At 51.6% G+C, this 17,872-nt stretch overlaps 2 protein-coding genes across 2 annotated transcripts in view; both read left to right on the top strand.

Moving 5' to 3' along the window:
* The window catches only part of NFRKB (nuclear factor related to kappaB binding protein), a 12,970-nt gene extending 7,845 nt beyond the window's left edge, over positions 1-5,125 (top strand). The window contains 8 exon segments of the mRNA XM_009865265.1: positions 443-663; positions 763-812; positions 815-1,023; positions 1,317-1,535; positions 1,940-2,725; positions 3,413-3,519; positions 4,045-4,180; positions 4,905-5,125. Of these exon segments, the coding sequence (XP_009863567.1) occupies positions 443-663; positions 763-812; positions 815-1,023; positions 1,317-1,535; positions 1,940-2,725; positions 3,413-3,519; positions 4,045-4,180; positions 4,905-5,030 (1,854 nt within the window). The 3' untranslated portion in view covers positions 5,031-5,125.
* A 7,439-nt stretch (positions 5,126-12,564) lies between these two features.
* Positions 12,565-17,872, top strand: part of LOC104270798 (suppressor of tumorigenicity 14 protein homolog) — a 10,766-nt gene continuing 5,458 nt past the window's right edge. Inside the window, 1 exon segment of the mRNA XM_009865264.1 lies at positions 12,565-12,588. Coding sequence (XP_009863566.1) covers positions 12,565-12,588 — 24 coding nt within the window.

The raw sequence follows: 17,872 nt of genomic DNA, 5'->3' as shown, positions 1-17,872 counted from the left end.
AGCAGGAAGATTAATGGAATTAATTTGTGCTTCATGTCTTAGGGATGGTCTTTCAGATCTAATTTTGAGGTTAATCTGTAGCAGAGTGTGTGGAACGACATCTCTTTTGCTCTCTCCCTTCCCGTGCTGAAGCTGCCGGGGTTTAGATGTCTTTTTTTGTTGTTGCTGTTGATACCAGATCCATCTAAAGCAGTTGCTTTTGGCAAATTAACTGGAAATCTGCATGTTATGAGTGTTGGTCACAGCTGAGATGCAATTTCCCCTGAGAACAGAAGCAGCCAAATGCACCAGCCCACATGTGGCTGCAGTGGAGGAAGGCAGAGAGTCAGTCATCTGTGATTTCAGGGTTTAGCACCGAGTTCGTAAGAACTCAGCTTGAAGCGCTCAGCGGTCAAACACAGTTTTTGTGAAAGCCTTCACGCTTGACGTGCTTTCTTTGCAGAAGTCTAGCAGCAAGGAGAGTGCTGTGAAAGCACTCCCCAGCAGCGCATCAGAGCCCAGTCAGCTGAGCCTCAGCGACTCCAGCATGCCACCGACTCCCGTGACTCCCGTGACACCAACTGCACCAGCGTTGCCAGCAACACCGATTTCACCCCCGCCGGTGTCTGTGGTTAGCAAGAGCGTCTCCAGTGCCGGGTCGGAGCCAGCAAAACCCAGCCAAAGGTACTTCTTCTGCCTCATCCATCACTTGTGAACATTACTGATTCTTTCTCAATCCTTTCCTACATCTTTGCTGACCTGCTGGCTTTATCTTTCCCGTAGCGTTCTCCTGGTGTCGTCCCCTACCATGCCACAGCTCGGGACGTTGCTTTCCATTTCCAGCCGGCCCCACAGCCACCCCCGACGCGGGTGGTAAGTCACACCACCTCCTCGGGACTGCCCCAGGTCCGGGTGGTCACTGCCCAGTCCAGCCTCCCTGCCGTGTCTCAGCAAGCCCCGGTGGTAACCCAGCAGCAGCAACCTACGTCGGTGCCTCAAATCCGCGTCCCAGCTACGGCCACGCCAACCAAAGTGCTCCCTCAGGTGAGTTTGGCTGCGTGGAGGTGGTGGAGCAGCTCTGACTTGTAGTCTGGCTGCTTCTTGTGTTTTGATGTGCACAGGGATTACTTGCTCGCTTGGAACACGCAGTATCTGCAGAGCGAGTGCACAGAGGCAGTTGTGTGTGTACAATACTGTTCAGCGCTCTTCTTTTCGTCGTGTTTACGTGGCAAAACTAAATTGTGCGTGACAGTAAAACGTCCATGGAACTTTCAAGCTGAGGCTGGAGGCAAAAGGATGATGGTCTCATGTTAGCCTGCCTCTGTGTTTTGCTGTAGGCTGTGATGACTCTGCCAGTAAAAGCTCAAACCAGCCCAGTGCAGGTGCAAAGACCAGGAAGCTCCGTGACGGGACAGACGGGCATCACAGTGACAGGACTGTCTGCAGCGCCCAGTCCGGCTGTAAAACCTGTAACCAGCTCTCCGGGCAGTTCTGCCACGAGCCCCTCCTCTACCACTGTCATCCAGAACGTAGCCGGTCAGAATATCATCAAGCAGGTAAGAGAGGAAGGGAGAGACAAGGAACTGGGCTCCACAACCCAGTTGTTTCCGATTTGACAGGTGTGATATGTGGATGTGAAAGGATAAAGAAAACTGTGGTGAGCTGCAATGCTGTAAGAGTTACCGATCATACAGATTTAGGCTCTTGCTGATTTGGTGTATTTGAGCCCCATTTTCACATCCAGGATGTGTCAGCGCAGGATTAACCATCTTCAGGTGTTGATTTCACTTTTGTTCATGCCCCTTGAAAAAGCAACTCCGCAGTATTTCGTATTTTGTGCAGTTTTGGGAACACCACCTGATAGGCAACTGATTCTGGTGGGAGCAAACATCATCCTATGGGGAAGTTCTGCTTCGGTTGTGTCCTGGTTTGACAAGGCTGTTGCTCCGATCTCTTCCAGGTGGCGATTACCGGACAGCTGGGCGTGAAGACCCAGCCTGGCAGCGGCATCCCGCTCACCGCGACCAATTTTCGGATCCAGGGCAAGGATGTGTTGCGCCTTCCCCCGTCCTCTATCACTACAGATGCCAAGGGACAGACTGTGCTGCGGATCACCCCGGACATGATGGCCACGCTGGCCAAATCGCAAGTCACTACCGTCAAACTGACTCAGGACCTCTTCACAGCAGCTGCGGGAAGCAGCGCCGGGGGGAAAGGCATCTCTGCAACTTTGCACGTGACGTCCAATCCTGTCCAGGCTGCCGATTCTCCAGCCAAGACCAGCACGGCCACTTCTGCTTCTTCCAGCCCAGCTGGAAGCACGGTGGTTAAAGTGACACCTGACTTAAAGACTGCAGAGCCAACAGGCTCCGCTTTCCGCCTCATGCCCGCTCTGGGCATGACCGTGGCGGATCAGAAGAGCAAAACCATAACGACGGCGCCATCCACGGAGGCCAAACCGGCTGCCACGATAAGAATCGTGCAGGGGCTGGGGGTGATGCCTCCCAAAGCCGGGCAGACTATTACGGTAGCAACTCACGCTAAGCAAGTGCCCTCTTCCTCGGCAGTGAGCGTGGCCGGCGCTGTCCATACCTCAGCTGTCTCTTTGCCAACCGTGAGCGCCACCGTGTCCAAAGCAGTTGCCGTGGCCTCAGGAGCTGCTGGGACTCCCATAACTTTAGGCACGGGAGCCACGGCTGTGCGGCAGGTCCCCGTCAGCACCACTGTAGTGTCGACATCCCAGGCGGTGAGTCCCGCTCTCCTTTTTTCTGGAGGTGGGTGGGAGAGGGAAATGCTGAAATATGTCGATGTTTTCCATCTGAGAGCTTCTCTTCACATCTGCAGGGTAAGAGTGCTGTAGAATGTGGGTCTGCAGTTAATTTCGTGGTGTTGGAATTGTAGCTGAATGACCGGAAAACAGTCAGTTGTGCCTTCTCTTAGCTCCTGTTGGGGGTAGAGGAAATAAACTGCTTTGCTGAAGTCGTGCAGCTCAGCATTTTGCCTCACACCTCTGAAAAAATTTCTCTTGGAATGGTGTCAGAACTAGAAGCGCTTGTTCCTTGTATTAACTTTTTCACCCGTCGCCCAATCTGATGCAATTTTAATGCCCAAACGTTAAAGCACCATAAACTGTGTCGTGAAAGTCTCCTGAGCTAATTACAGGAGTTTCCTAAGGACAAAAATCACGGATGGATAAAATGGTCCTTCTCAGAGAAGCACTGTGGTGCAACGATGATGCGGGTTTGCAGGGCTGGGAAGTGAAGGAGGTGAATTTTAATGAGCCTGTGACGGAGCACGGATTTCATCAGCAAAGCTGCTGTTGGTTTCTACTCCCAGGACTCCTAAAAAGGGAGCCGAGTGGTAATTGCATGTTGTCAAGCAGTTTCTCTGCTCAACTCCCTGCGGCTTCTCACGTGTTCTTCAACTTCTCCAGGGTAAAGTACCGGCGCGAATAACGGTGCCGCTGTCGGTGATCAGCCAGCCGGTGAAAGGCAAGAGTGTGGTGACTGCGCCCATCATCAAGGGCAACCTCGGGGCCAAGTGAGTATTCTGCATCCCTTAGTTTTGCTTTAGAAAAAAGGCTGAGGAAGGTCTGTGCTCGGTTTCCTGGGGAGCTGGCAAGCAGAGGGTGGAATAGACTTGCAGTCAGGTCTGTTAGCTGCAAGAAACTGAATTAATACGGTGTGTGGCAGTGAGATAGAGTTTTGTTTTGGTGCCCCGAGATGTAGGTTCTAGCAAATGCCTTGAAGAAAAAACATTCTTTGCCTTGAAACCGGCCATTAGAGCAGTTCTGTGTGTTTGAGCAAGAATTAACCTGGTGACATACCTAAAAATATGTGTAACCCGAGGCCATCGCTCCATTAAAGAAACTTGAGAAGAGTTACCTGCCTTGGTGAAAATTCTTCTGATATTGAAGTCTTTTTGTGGATTCTGGTAGTGTCTTAAAATCATTAGTAAATGAGATAAGCGACTTCCATCTCCTAGCAACTGAAGAACAATTTGTGAGTCTGCAAAACCTAGCCTGCCGTGCAGTTCGCTAACCTTGCAACAATTCTCTTCCCTTAGCCTCGGCGGATTAAGTCGAAATATCATCCTGACTACAATGCCGGCGGGGACAAAACTGATCGCTGGGAACAAGCCAGTGAGTTTTCTGACTGCACAGCAACTGCAGCAGCTGCAACAGCAAGGCCAGGCCACACAGGTAACAGCCTAGAACGGTCGTATGAGTTGCTTTTTTAGGATTTAACGTCTCCGTGAGGACTTTAGACTCTAAAAAGGACAGGTGCACAGCTTGGCGGTAGCGTCTGCGTTAAGCACGTGCCACGCATCACCTCCTTTACCTTCCTTCCATCCAGATCAGGTTTTACAATATTTTTGAAGCGCTGATGGTGTGACAAATGGAAAACCAAAACTCCCGTCGGGAGGTGTTCCCAGCTGCTCGAAGGATTGTTTCTGTACGCTTGGCTCTTTTTGTAGGGCTTTGTGCTTTGGCTTCTGCAGGTCAGCGTTTCTTGAAGACATCACGTCACTTCTCTCCACATGCATCTCTCTGTCTGGAAACTCGGTGTTCTGGAACGCCACAGAATTTACCTGCACTGAGAGCTGCTAGCAGCCAGTCTGTAGAAGTGAAGTATCCAGTGGATCCGAGTCCTCCTTCTGAAAACTTGCAAAAGCAGCTGACGTGCGGCTTTTTATTCAAAGTAGTTTTTAAGTCTTCCTCTCTCAGCTTGAAATCTCTTGCCACCATCCCAGTGGCCGCAGTGATCTTGTGCTGAGCCTGTTCTTGGTGGTTTTCGGTGCTCAGTCCTGTTCAAATAACTCACTTTTCGTTGGCAGCAGAAGCAGATAATTTGCCGGCAACGCGAGTGCGATGTGTCACCAGGTTGTTCGTGCTTTCAGTTATTTTTTTTTTCCGTTTCCAACAGGTGCGAATTCAAACGGTACCAGCCTCCCATCTCCAGCAGGGAACAGTATCTGGCTCTACTAAAGCAGTTTCCACTGTGGTTGTGACAACGGCTCCATCTCCGAAACAGACCCAAGACCAGCTGTGAACGCTCGTCGGAAAACGGATCCCTTTCCTTGAGTCCCTGTTCCTCCTCCTTCCAGCCACCCAAGACTACCCAACCGTGCTCCTGGCTCGCGATTGGACTGGATTCTGTCACGTTGCTTGTCTGGGGTCAGCACTGTGGTGTCTGGGTAGAAATTGGACAGAAAAAGTTGCTGTACCTACAAAACAAAACGTTTCAGTCCGGATGTGTAAAGCCAAGTCGAGCGTTTAGGAAACATCTTCCTTTCCTTTGCTCTGTTCCCATCTGAAGGGGTTTCTGCCAATGTCATTTCTGTGCATACTGGGTTGTGGACAAAGCAGCTGATCTTGGGTTATCTTTAACCAGGGAAACTTGCTTGGGAGGAGTAATTCAGGCGTTTCGAAGTTGTGAAGAAGTTGCCTCCTTTTGCCATCACTACTTTTATTTAGGGTCACTTAGGATGGTGGCTTGGACACCAGAGTTTGTGGCCTGGAAGTAGATCCCTGCCGCATTCAGCCTGCTATTTACAGACTTTTTAAACCTCTCCCCTCTGAGCTCCAGCTTCTTTTGAACAGATGCCATGTCAAGTTTTTGTCAAAAGGCAAGGCAAGAGTCAAGACGGTTTATGCTGTAAAAAAAAGCAGGTAACCATGGGGAGGAGCGTGAAGTGAAACAGCAAGGCACCACGTGAAGAAGTCTGTCGGTTAATGGGAGTGTGCTGGAAAGGAAGAAGAAAGTGTTCACCGGAAGGATCCTGCTGTAGTTTTGTTCAACAAATAAAGCTTTTTATCAGTCAAAAAAGACGGTAGCTTGTTTTAAAAGTTTGGAATATGTTTGCAAGGGTCTCTCAGACTTAGAAGAAGTCGTGGCCTTTAGCTTTGGTTTTACCTTTGCAGTTTTAGCTCTCTGTGTAAATATGTTGGAATTTTGCACATAGCGGAGGTGAACTTGTGGCTGTTCTGATGTGACCTTGAAACTTTCTGACAAGGAGATTGGAAAACATGCTGGACCGGAAGAATAAAAGTGCAGAAAGCTTTACGAATCTCTCTGCCATCTCTGTTTGGTTTTGTACCGCTCGTTTTGTGCACGATGATTGTCTGGCTTGCCCAGAGCTAATAGATTGTCCATCCTCTTTGTAAGGTGGTTCTTTCTAACCTGGTTTCTCTTGTAGTTCTTCCTTAAAATATGTGGTTTGCTCGGAGTTGCACGTTATTGAATCTAATCTGCTCAAAGAACTAAGTCATATGGTTCAGCTCCCTCCAGCGCTGGCTGAACTGCGTGGCTGGAGCTGTAAGTATTGAATAAGCAGGGCCCATCAGGACATGGTTTTAGAGCAGCTGAGTTGTGGTTTATACACCTCAGGAACAGAATTTGGAATGATAAAGGTTTTCTGAGCACCTGCCCTACTTTTTTGTACGTGTAGCTATTGGCTAAGGAGGCAGCAGAAGGGCTGTGGTTCGGGAGGGAGGCAGAGACGGTCTGTGAAATTAAAATAAGAAATTGAAGAGATGACAAGCAACTTACTGGTATGGCTTAGGTGAAGAAGCCCTTAAATGCAAAACATCATCGAGGTAATCGTGCCGTGTCACTTCTGTTCATATTTAATCAAGTTCTTCGGTCTCGAGACCTACGATCAAGTGCTGAAAGGCGGTTACAGCGTGAAGCCCCTTACGTTTGTGTGAATCCTCTTGTAAGTAACTCGACGGGCACAGGAGGCTTTGGCAGCGTTGAATTGTAAGAAAGCAAGAAACCTGCACGGGTTTAGCACGTCTCAGGTTGTTGCTGCTGCTTTTTAAGAGCCGAGCTCTTGTTGCTAACGTCTGAGCAACCTTTGCGCTCGTTGCTGCTTCCCTTGGGCCCCTTCTCTTTGCTTTCGAAATCTGTGATCTCTGGGGAAAGAGCATCTTTCCACTACACGAGCTTCTTATTTCCAGTGCCTACACATGGAATTAGGTCGTGCGTGTTCAGCTTTCAGGAGCAAGGTACAGCCTGTGCCTGCCACCTGTCTGATGAGTTGCTTCCACCCTGGTTGAAAAATAACCCTTAAGCTACTGCGGGTAAAGAGCCCTTGTTTTTAATAAGTAACCTTTAACTTCTACGCACTAAGCTGAAGGGCAGAGCAGGGCACAAATTATTTTTTCGGTGCGGGCTGGGCCCGCGTGAGGGTATATTTAAGATGGGCTGCGTTCCAGGTGGTGGCTCTGGAGACTGAAAGTTGCCTAGAGAAAGTAGTATAAAATATTTATTGCCCATTTTCCCATTTGTCTTGCCTGAAACTAAAGGGGGGTCGCAGTCTGATGCTGCTTCACCGTTACTTTTTTGCAATTAAAAAATGCAAGCGTGACATGCTTTTTATAGTTTTGTTGCTTTTTTTTGTTTTTTCACGTGGCAAAACTGAACCACGGGAACTAAAACTTCTACCCCACGCTCTTAAATACTGTGGAGAGCTGTGGGGAAAGGAGAATTCGCTGCTGTGTGCTGGGTGGGAACCGAATCCAACAGAAACGTGGTGTAATTCTGTAGTTGTCCCAAGAGGGCAATTCATTCGACTGCCCTCTGGTTCTTCATGTAGGATGAATCACTCCCTGGATCTAAGCATTTCTCTCTGTGGGCCGTGAAGAAAATTCTGAATGAGTAGCTCAAATTTGGGCTTTTAATGATTCAATTTGGGGGTGACGCATTGTACGTCAGGTGACGTATTCGACGTGGATTAATCCATTCGAACACGGATTAATCTTGTATATGGCATTCTCCCTCGGGGCCTGAAAACTACGGCTAAATCAGAGGTAAATATTTTAAGAACTAACTTATTTCCTTATATATATAAGTATGTGCCAAATCAATCCTCTAAGCTTTAAATTTGTATGTTATAACATTATGTTTTCTCACCGTCCTTCAGTTTGCAAGACCTGGAGTGAAATAACTCCTCGAGAACCGAGATCCTTGAAGCAGAAACGACCAGGATCGGGTGGTTTTGCAACAACACTCGAAGAAAGAGTAGAAGCTGCCGACCAAATTCAGGAGGGAGCATCGATAAGTGGGGTGTGCTGACCCATAGCAAGGGCGTCACGGCCTGGAAAATAAAAAAGCAAAGCTGCCGAACCTTGTCACGCTGTTTTACCTGTTGCCCTGATGCTGCTTGAAGAGTTACCAAGGACCTGGAAGCGAGGAGCCGCGAAGATGCTGGTGGTGTTTGAAACCTGGTGAGTGATTTCAGCGCATTGGTGTGTTTCATTCCAAATCGATTTTTTTGGCAGCGGGGTGGAAATTTTGGGGTTTGCACGTGGCTGTGTGGTATCGACGAGGCACGAAAATATGCTTCCATAAGTAGGAAAATATGCTTGATGAGTCAAAAACAAAAAAGATTTGCACTGGGGGCTTTTGAACTGATTAAGCAAATTGCTTTTAAGTCAGCTGATGGCGAGAAATGTTCCTGTGTTCTTGGTTATATGGTGAATACTGCTTGTGTTTGTCCTGCTTTTTTTATGATAAAGTCAACACCAAGAGCAACTATTTGTGTGGGAACCGCTGTTCCCAGCTCGCTGATTCTTCGAGAGAAGGGTCGTCTTCTCCCAGGAGCTGAGTAGCAAGGTGAGGCATGTCTCCCAACATCTCCTTGCCATCTCGTGGGAAAGATCCCAAGGCTCTCCTCCTGCTTTTTGGATGGAGAACGGACTCGAGCAGGTCTGCAAACCTGATCTGGCCTACAAGGTGTTTCACCGAGCCCGCCACCTCCTCCCGGAGAGGGCTTGCGTCACCTGGCAGAGCTCGCCTCACCTCTGACAGCCTGTGGGTGAGTCGGCAGCCAGTTCTGCTTTAGGGTGAGCGGGTTAACAGCGTGTGCAGTCTCACCGTACCCCACTAGAGGGAAAGCTGGAGGGCCATCAGGCAGTTTGTTGTCTTAAAGCGTGTAAAACAGCAAAAAAACCCACCCCACTACATACCACATCCTTTGTCCTCTGCACCAACAATGCAGGGAAATAACAGGAATAAGTGAAAAGCGCATTTTCGGTGGGTTGTAAACAGCTTGGTTAATGCCAGCGCAAAGTCTGAACTTGTATTTTCTGTGGAAAACAGAGGCAAGGCAGGTGAGCATAGGTCAGCTGTCCTTGTTTGTAAAAAAACCAAAGAGAAACAGGCAATCCCAGCGCATTGTCTGCATCTCTCTCCCCAGCTAAGTCCTGGCTTACAGATTTGCAGCTTGTTAGGGCCCTTAACTGACTGTGAATCTTGGGCGTTGCCCGGGCGTGTGGTGAGATTTCAAAACACGCAGGGCCAGAAACCAGGCGATCAAGCCTGTCCACTCTGTTGCACTTAGAGCTGGGCTGGCAAACACGGCTGCTGCTGATTCAGAGCTCAAGAAAAAGGCCCAGCTCATGGTGTAGTCGCTGGAGCGAGCTTACGTCCTCCGGTGTGTTTCCTAGGGCTTTGGATTCAGGGGGCAAAGCTGAGATCGTGTTTTGGAAGCAGGGCTCTCCCTCTTGAGAGAAGCCGTTGAGATCACAGGCTGTGTTTCTGTCCAAATTACACAGTGTCATCCTCCAACAACAAGCAGCACAACCTCTGGGCTCAGCCTCAGAGCAGCGTGTGGCCAACTCAGGGCAACTCACTGCACTTTTTTGCAGGTCCCCTTCTCCCAGGTCAGTAATTATTCTCCTTGCCTTACAGATGGGGAGGCTGAATCACCCCGAGACAACTTGCCTCAGGCCGGAAAGCAGGACGAGCTCTCCCCGTGCAGCTCATCGGTCGAGCGGTCCCTTATTCACCTTTGCTCTCCGGGGGCTGCCGGTTCAGCTGGAAACCACAGAGCCTTCTGGGTGACGTTTTCCTCTCCTCCCACTGAATCAGCCTTTTATTTGCTCTTTGGAATGCAAAGTAACAGGACACCCTGTGAGTTTTATCTCTCTTTTGTATCGCTGGGGAAGTTGCCCGACCGGATTGAATGATTTAGCCGCAGACAGGGGATGGGGCGGTTTCGGGGTTGTTTGGCAGGAATCTGGGTGGGAGGGCACTGCGGGTGAAATTTGAATTTCGGGAGTCACGCTGAGAACAGAATCCTTGGGAGGAAAACCCTTTGTCGCTGTTTGAACGTGGATGGATGGATGGTGCTCCTTCGGGAGCTGGAATTACCGGGAACTGCCTCCTGCAGAAGACGATTCCCCCCGCAGGCAGCCCGCCTCCAGCCCTTATGTAAGCAATTCCCTTCTCCCTTCTTTCCCTTGGATGGTGCTCCCGGGGCTGGGAGCTGATGCGGAAGTGTCCTGCCTGCTCAGACGGAGTTTGCTGCTCCAGTAGCTAATCCCTGCCCAGTCTGGGACTCTCTTGGGGGTCGAGCTCCCGGCGGTTTCGCCCTTGCGACTCGCTGACAAAGACGGACCTGGTTCTCAGATTTCGGCAGTGCCTAAAGCAAACTTCTCTCCTTCCTCCCCAAAGGCGGAAAAACCTCGGCTTACTGCTCTCATAATGCTGTTGTGGCCGCACTGATACGAAGAGACATCGTTTGAGGGAGCTTTTATTGAATGAACTGAGCTGAACGGGAAGAAAGAGAAGCTTTCTTGCTGACGGCTGCCGTTGCACCTGGGTCTCAGATTTCGGCAGTGCCTAAAGCAAACTTCTCTCCTTCCTCCCCAAAGGCGGAAAAACCTCGGCTTACTGCTCTCATAATGCTGTTGTGGCCGCACTGATACGAAGAGACATCGTTTGAGGGAGCTTTTATTGAATGAACTGAGCTGAACGGGAAGAAAGAGAAGCTTTCTTGCTGACGGCTGCCGTTGCACCTGGGTAAGCGGCTCGATCTTTCTGCTTCGTAGCGAGTTGTCTGGGCTCAGCATCCTACAGTCAGGTTGGAAGCATCGTACCGCGAAAGCACGTGGCAGATTGTTAATTGGGAATTGGTGCTTTGATGTTTTGGGACCCAGAAAGAGGGGACTCTCGTCTCCTGTGGTGACTTGGCAGCTCAGCCACAAAATAAATCACTGCTTCAGCAGCAGAGAAACGGGAATCCTGCCATTTGGAGCTCTGAACCAGCTGCCTCCCAGCTGCGTTATATTTTACGTTTAGGACGTGTATTGCTTTCTAGTTTCCCCCAGTTTGAATGGGTTCGTTTGTAAAATGTCAGTGGCTTGAGTGACAGGAGTCCTGGGGCGCTTGCAGCGTTGTGTGAAAACAAGAGTTGTGGATTTTTGCAGGAGATGCTTTAGGCCTCAGAGAGCGAGTCTGCATCTCGCCCTCATTTAGCCACATCCCCGAGCACGGGTGTTCGCCTGGCACCTGCCTGGAGGAGGTATGAAACAGGAGGAGAAGTCTGCAGTAACCAAGAGCAGTGGTTCAGCTCGGTTTAGCTGCTTTGTACCTCCAATAGTTTCATGGGGGTATTAACTCAGGCTGGAGCAGCTCCAGTCAGCCCGGCAGGGAGTGGCTGCACCACTGGAGAGCTGGGCAGGTTGGGGAGAGCTGAGAGCAGCTCCTGACATCAGCCGGGCAGGCGGTTTCAGCAGGCTGACTAACAAAGCCACCTTTTGAAGGGGAATACCTTCAATCCGGAGAGACTTCCTGCTGCGGGCAGCGCTCAACAAGAGGGTGAGATTCTGGGAGCTGCTGAGGGAGCAGGGAAGGCAGTTCCACAAGTTTTTCTTTGAGAGAGCACAGGAGTTACGCTGTGTTGTTCACCTAGGCAGGATCAGAGGCCTGACACCATCTCTGTTTTTTCCCCGCAGAGAAACACAAGAAGGGGAAAACAATGAAGTAAGACTGTGTCAGGAATGTAGTTTGCGCTTTAAAAACCCTCTTTCAAACCTGCATTGAGAGCATTCTCAGAACCCAGGGCTTTCCTGCTGGTCCCTCCTTTTTTTCCTCTGGGGACATCATTTAATATCAGACCTTAAGGTCCCTGGGAGCTGTTGCTGATCTGTGAGCAACGCTCCGAGTCGTATCCAAAGCCAAATTCGGGTGCATGTGCGATTTCAGCTGGTTGTGTTGCATCTGGTCTCTGGTAAGAGATGGCTCCTTCCTCACGTGCTGTAGCCTCGCTGAGAGCAGGTTTCAGGCTCAGGGAATATTTTGCTTTGGCAGCCCCTCCCCTCAATGTACCAGATGTTTTGGGGAACAGCTGGCTTGTCCCAGGGGCTGGTTGTCGTCACTCAAAAAAGGGATAGGACCTTGGGTACGTAAAGCTTTGCCCTGGAAAACAGTTTATGTCCATCTTGCCTGCTGCAGGTTGGTAAAAGACACTCTATTTTTGGTTTTATTTCTTGAAGCAAAGTGTGTGGCTGAAGGGTCTCGGGACGACGCCAGGCTTTGGGGCACGGCGTTTCGGGCGCGACGCTTCCCCTTAATTTCCCCGCGGTGAAGCGGGAGAGGCGAGAGAACCACGTTGGGGCGGAGCGGGGAGGAGGGTGACCCCGCCGGGTGTTTCCGCCTTCCCCTACACCTGCCCGGAGCGAGGAGAGGAGGGGCTGGGCGCCGGGCCGAGCCCTTCGAGCTGAAGATCGACCTCACCATGGCCGCCTGAGCCGGCGCGGAAGCCGCCCTCGCCATGGAGCGGGGCCCCACGGCTGGCATGAGGTACAGCGCCCAGCCCCAGGTGAGAGCGGGGACAGGGTGGTGGGGCTCCCCTAAAAGCTTCACCGAGCTTGCTTCAGTTCCTTCGAGCCTCCCAGGACTGAGTGGGGCAGCTCCGGATCTGACGGAAGTAGGAGAAGGTCAGGAGAAACGCATTCTTGGGAGGGGATGTCGCTGAGTCCAGCGGAGGAGAAAAAGCAAAAGCAGCTTTGGGGAAGTGGAAATCCCCGGTGTTAGTTCCAACGCTGCCAGAGCTCTGAGGGTTTTGGTTTCAGCTTTAAGTGAGGCGCTGGGGATGTGAGGTGAGCTGTCTCGGGTTGTTTAGCAACAGCTCTACCTAAACCTGTTCAAGCTGCCAGGAGGTCTGGCTTGAACCGAGGGCTCTGGGGCTTTGTTAATTAACTGATGCCTTATCGGCGTGCTTTGAAACTTGAGCTGTGGTCTTGGCTTTTCGGGTAGCTCTTCCTGGCTGAGGGTCAGGTTTTGGATTGCGCCTTCCGTGGTTTTTCCAAACCGGGCTTTTAGGTTCCAGCACGACAGCTTTCCAGCTCTCCTCCCTGGTGCTGATCTCTGAGACCTGGCTTTTAGGGGTTGTTATCTGGCAGCAGCAAAGAAGCCTTGAGCATCGCTCAGAAAGGTGGCCTACAGCAAGAAAAAGTTTCCCTCGCCTCACGTGGCTGCCAGAAGCGCGAAGGAGATGCTCGCGCTGATACCGTTCAGCTCGAGCTCCTTGTTCCCTGCCTGGGTCAGGGTGACACCGCTGGGTGCCCCATGATCTTCCCCGCTCCTGGCAAAAAGGTAGGTTTGCGTGCCGGTGTGTCTTTTTGGCGGGGCTGAGCGAAGCAGCGGCGTCCCGGATCCTTTCCCCTGGTTCTGGGTCAGTTTTCCCCTCGCATCGGTTCGAGCCGGGAGGATTTCCCCGAAGACGGTGCCTGACTTACTGGCAGGAATTTGTCCCTTGTGGACCTCCTGTCGTTGGACTTGGCTCCCTACAAACATGCCAGCGGAGCAAATGTGAGTTGTTTTGCAATTCCTGCGTCTCGGCCGGTGGTGGAGAAGGAGTCAGGTGCGGGGAAAATGATCTCCTCTCCCTCGGAAGGGTGCAGAGCTTTTCTCTCAGGTAGTGGCTGGTGGGTGAGTTGCTGCTCCGGCCAGTTTCGCTGCTGTCGGTGCCAAAGGCCAACAGGGAGAAGGAAAACACGATGAGAGAAAGGCCGGTCGGGAGCGCACTAGACCTTTGCTCAGCAAACAAAAGATCACTTTGTAAAACCATCCGAGGGAGCAGCGAGAGCGTTTTTAAGGGCTTGGCTGCTGGGAAGGTTTCGGGCCAAAGGTTCTCGCCTTGCCCGGGGTAGGAGATGCCGTTTCCATCCAAAGGCCACCGGGACTAATGTTGCAAACAATGCGCCGCGATACCTGGGCGGTGGGCTGGGATGGAGGAGGGAGCGCCTAAAAAGGGATGGGTTTGCCAGGCTAAGGCTCTGCCCGGTCAGAGATGCTGTTTTTGTTTTCTTCCCCGTGCTCTCGGCTCCGAACATTCAAATGTTACGGGCCAGATCCCCCTCAAAACCCACCAAAGCGAGGAGCCGCGTGTGGAGGGTTTCGTGGAGGTGTGGAGCGCAGCTGGTCGTGTTTGGCTGCTGGAGGGCGTTTTTGTTGCTCAGGCAGTACTCTCTGTACCAGGAAAAAGACGTAAGAATGTTTTGAGTAAGTATTTGCATCTGTGGCGTGTTCTTCTGCTGCTCTTGGGACATAAGTGTGTCGCAGGGAGGAATTTCATGGCTCGTAGCTACGTCTGCCAGGCCTGGGAGGTAGCTTGATTTCTCACTTCTCCCCAGCACAGAAGCACAATCTGAAGCGCGGTGGCTTTTTTTAATTATTTTTTTGGCATGTCATGGCCGCTCCGATAAGCCCGGCGTGGGGCAGGGCAGCCAGCCAAGCCTGTGCTGTCCTGTGCAAACAGTAACTTCAGTTTCTTCTGCAATAAACCTAAAGGAATTTGGTTTCTCGTGTGACTCAGGATGGTCACAAGATGACAGAGGGTTGAGCTCGAAATGGGTGCGTGAGGTAGGGGTGTGTGACTCGGGTCTTTCACTGTCACGCTCACCCTCTGTCCCTGGAAGGGAGGCAGCCTGGAGGACTTGGTGTCCTTTATTGTCTTCTCTGTTTTCCCTTGTAAGTCCCAATGTTATCAGTTTATACTGTCGTTGCCCTTAATAAGGAACTGGAGATGAGAAATAATACGCTGGCAGAGTTTCTTGATTGCTTTACTGCCCACGTTGAGGAAGGCAGCACGAACACGCCGTACGGAAACTTAGCTCTCACGCACGCTGTTTCCATGTGTTTCTTCTCAAGAATTAGAAGAGAAGTGAGAAGATTATTCTTCTAAAATCCCTTCCTGCAGGAGCACTGGGGTTTGCAGTCAGCGCAGGAGTTGATCTCAAGCGGTGCGTTTGAGCTACTTGGGTGAAGCGAGTCGCACGCTGTGCCAGCAGCTTTTAGATCTTCTGGGTTGTCTTTTTTTCGTACGGGAAACGGGCTGTTTCCCCTTCTGCCAGCACCACGAAGCTGGCGTTGGCTTTCGCTGTGGTCTGGGAAACCTCAGCGCCTGAAAATACAACCTTCTCGGCTCTTTCTGCGCTGCCCAGGCCCACCCTGTCGATCTCAAAGTCTGTGGTGTCCATCCCAAGCTGGCTGATGAGTCGATGGATTTCATTCCTCACGTGACGCTTGCTTTGGTTTTTATTGATCACCACCTGAGGCAGGTGTGGCTGGAAAAGGGGAGGTGGGAATTACCTCTCGGATGCACGGGCCGGGGATCCGCAGGATGTAATTACCTGGCAAGAATCTAACCGCCTCGTCCAATGACTCTGCTTCACCTGAGACCTCCCTGGTTGGTATTTTAGGAGCATTGAGGGGCTTTTGGTGCCCACACGTCCTGCTGGGTCCACCAAAGGAGTCAGAAACCAGCTTCTACAGGAGATGCTGATCCCAGGTAGACCCAGCTTTGTGCGCACCCCAGAAACCCCCTTGCTGTGGTCTTGCTGTTCTGTGATCGCTCTTTGCTCTCTACTTTCTGGTAAGCGTCTCCAGACCAGAGTGGACTGTGGCAGTTCCCACCGTCCCCGTGTGCCTGCCCAGTTTCCTGCTCGCAGAATTAGTCACTTCTGCATCTGGTTTGTCCAGTCTGGCAGAGGACGGTTGCTGTCTAAAAATACATCATGTAGCTGGCTTACAGAGGAGGAGGAGGAGGAGTGGGAAGGTTTGCTTACGCACAGGGCTTCTCTCTGAGCTCTCCGCACACAGGAGACCTCTGAACTCGATGAAAATCTCTCCTTGCATGCTCTTTTTCCAAGTTTCTGCGGGGAGTCAGCGCTCTGAGGGGAAAATGAGGTGTGGAGGGAATGAGGCAACATCTTTCAGACCCTTTCGCTCGATGGGCACGTGGCTGTCCTGCCCCCGGCAGCAGCCACGCCGGCCGGGCTAATGCTGTGACCAAACCCCTTCGATCCCGCAGTGAGGAGGAGCAAGAGGAAGTAGCTGAACCTGTGACTAAGGCAGAAAGAATATCAAGGAAGGTTTTCTCTTAATCATGTTTATTGGAGCAGTTTCCTCGAGAAGGGAAAGCGAGTCAGACCTTGGGGGCTAGAGATGGTTTCTCAGGGACTCGTGGAGAAGGTGAGACGGGGACGTGCGTTTGGATCCTCTCTGGTTTCCATCTTGCTGTGGCCGAGGTGAAAATCGCAGTCGTCACTTGCTTCACATAACGATGATCTTTTGATTGTGTCACGTTTATCGTCTGTCTGGCTTTGGTTTCTGCCTAGCTTAGAGGATGGTGCCCAGAGGAGGTGTTTTTCCCTGACGGGCAAAGGGGATGCAAGGGCAGCGGGGGCTGAGGTCAGGTGGGAACTTTTTGTGCTCAGCCTGGGCAGAGAAGATTCAGCCTCTTACTCAGAGGTCAGGACACGGGGCATTGCCGCAAATCTTCCCGGCACAACCCGATGTGGCTTTCCTGTAGCGCTTGGGGGATGCTTCAGATCCTCTGCCTTGCACTGAGGGTTTGCAGGGATCGCCGGTGCTTACCTGGGCAGTTGGATGAACTGAATTTTGGGGGCGTTTTGCAGAGGACCTCTGATTCCATGCTGCCGTTTTGCTGCCGCTTCCACCCTGTACCGTTATGCTTCTCATGTCCGGAGCGCACGGTCCCTCTTTTGGGGAAGAGACGCCAGCTGGCTGAACCCACCCTGTGTTATTAAGGCTGTGATTTAACAGCTTGTGCCCAAAAATTGAAGTTTCCTTGGGTTACGCTTCCAGGTGCGATCGTGGAGGGCGAACGGGGCTCAGAGCATCCTCTGTGGCCCTGCCAGGTCTTCTGGTAGCGCTGGGTGTCGGATAGAAAGAACTTTCAACCTCAGACGTGCTGGTTTCTTTCTGCCCAGCCTTAGGCAGCAAATCTCACACGCACCCCAAGCCTTCCTTCCCCGTGCTGCAGCGGAGAGCTGTCAGGTGATAAACTCAGAGCAAAAACTGGTTGCTCTGGTCTCGGTGGCCTTCCAGCAAGTGTTTGCAGAGGATTGAGCTTGACAAAAATGTAGGGTAAGGTGCCTGCTGCACCCTTTCTCCTGAGTGAATACCGCAGGGAGGAGCGGCTTTGGAGGGTGGGAGGAGAGGACAGAGATGGGGTGAAGGAAAGGGCAAAAGGAGCCGGAGGAGTGATGCAAGTAGGAGCTGGGCTTCCCCACAGAGTGAGGCGAGATAAGGGGGTGAAGCCAGAGATAAGGGGGTGAAGCCATCGAGCCTCAGGGAAGAGCAGCGAGGATGTGCAGGGATCCCATTCCCTGGTGGGTTTTCCTGACTTTTAAGAGGCTCATGACGTTTGTGTCGAGCTAAGCCGAGCTGTTACGCGTCTGTTTGTGTCAGCCCTGGGCTGAGCGAGGACGAGGCAGCGTCCGACCCAGCATCGTGTTGGCGGGGGGGGCACATCGCAGCCCTCCCGGAGCGCAGGACTGCGTTTGAACGCAGCGGATTTGTGCCAGTCGGCACTTTGCGCTGGCGTCCCGAGCCCCGGGAAGCTGCCAGATGCCCGGTGAGGCTCAAAGAGAGGGGAAAATGGGGAGGTGGAGACTGCAACAGCGCAACATCCGCGTGGTTTGGGTGGTTTGCAGCCCTCGTGTGGTCCTCTTAGTTTTTTTAGTTGATTTCTTTCGGTTGGTGTTTGCGCTGAACGTCTGGATCCCGAGCACAGATACTGAGGATATAAGGAGAGTTTTGCAAACGTAAGGGAAGGAAGTGGCTGGGGTTTTTTC

Source organism: Apaloderma vittatum, unplaced genomic scaffold, assembly GCF_000703405.1.
Source record: "Apaloderma vittatum isolate BGI_N311 unplaced genomic scaffold, ASM70340v1 scaffold4722, whole genome shotgun sequence".
NCBI lineage: Eukaryota > Metazoa > Chordata > Aves > Trogoniformes > Trogonidae > Apaloderma > Apaloderma vittatum.
Note: the sequence above shows the minus strand (reverse complement) of the source record. Positions and strands in the feature narration are given on the sequence as shown.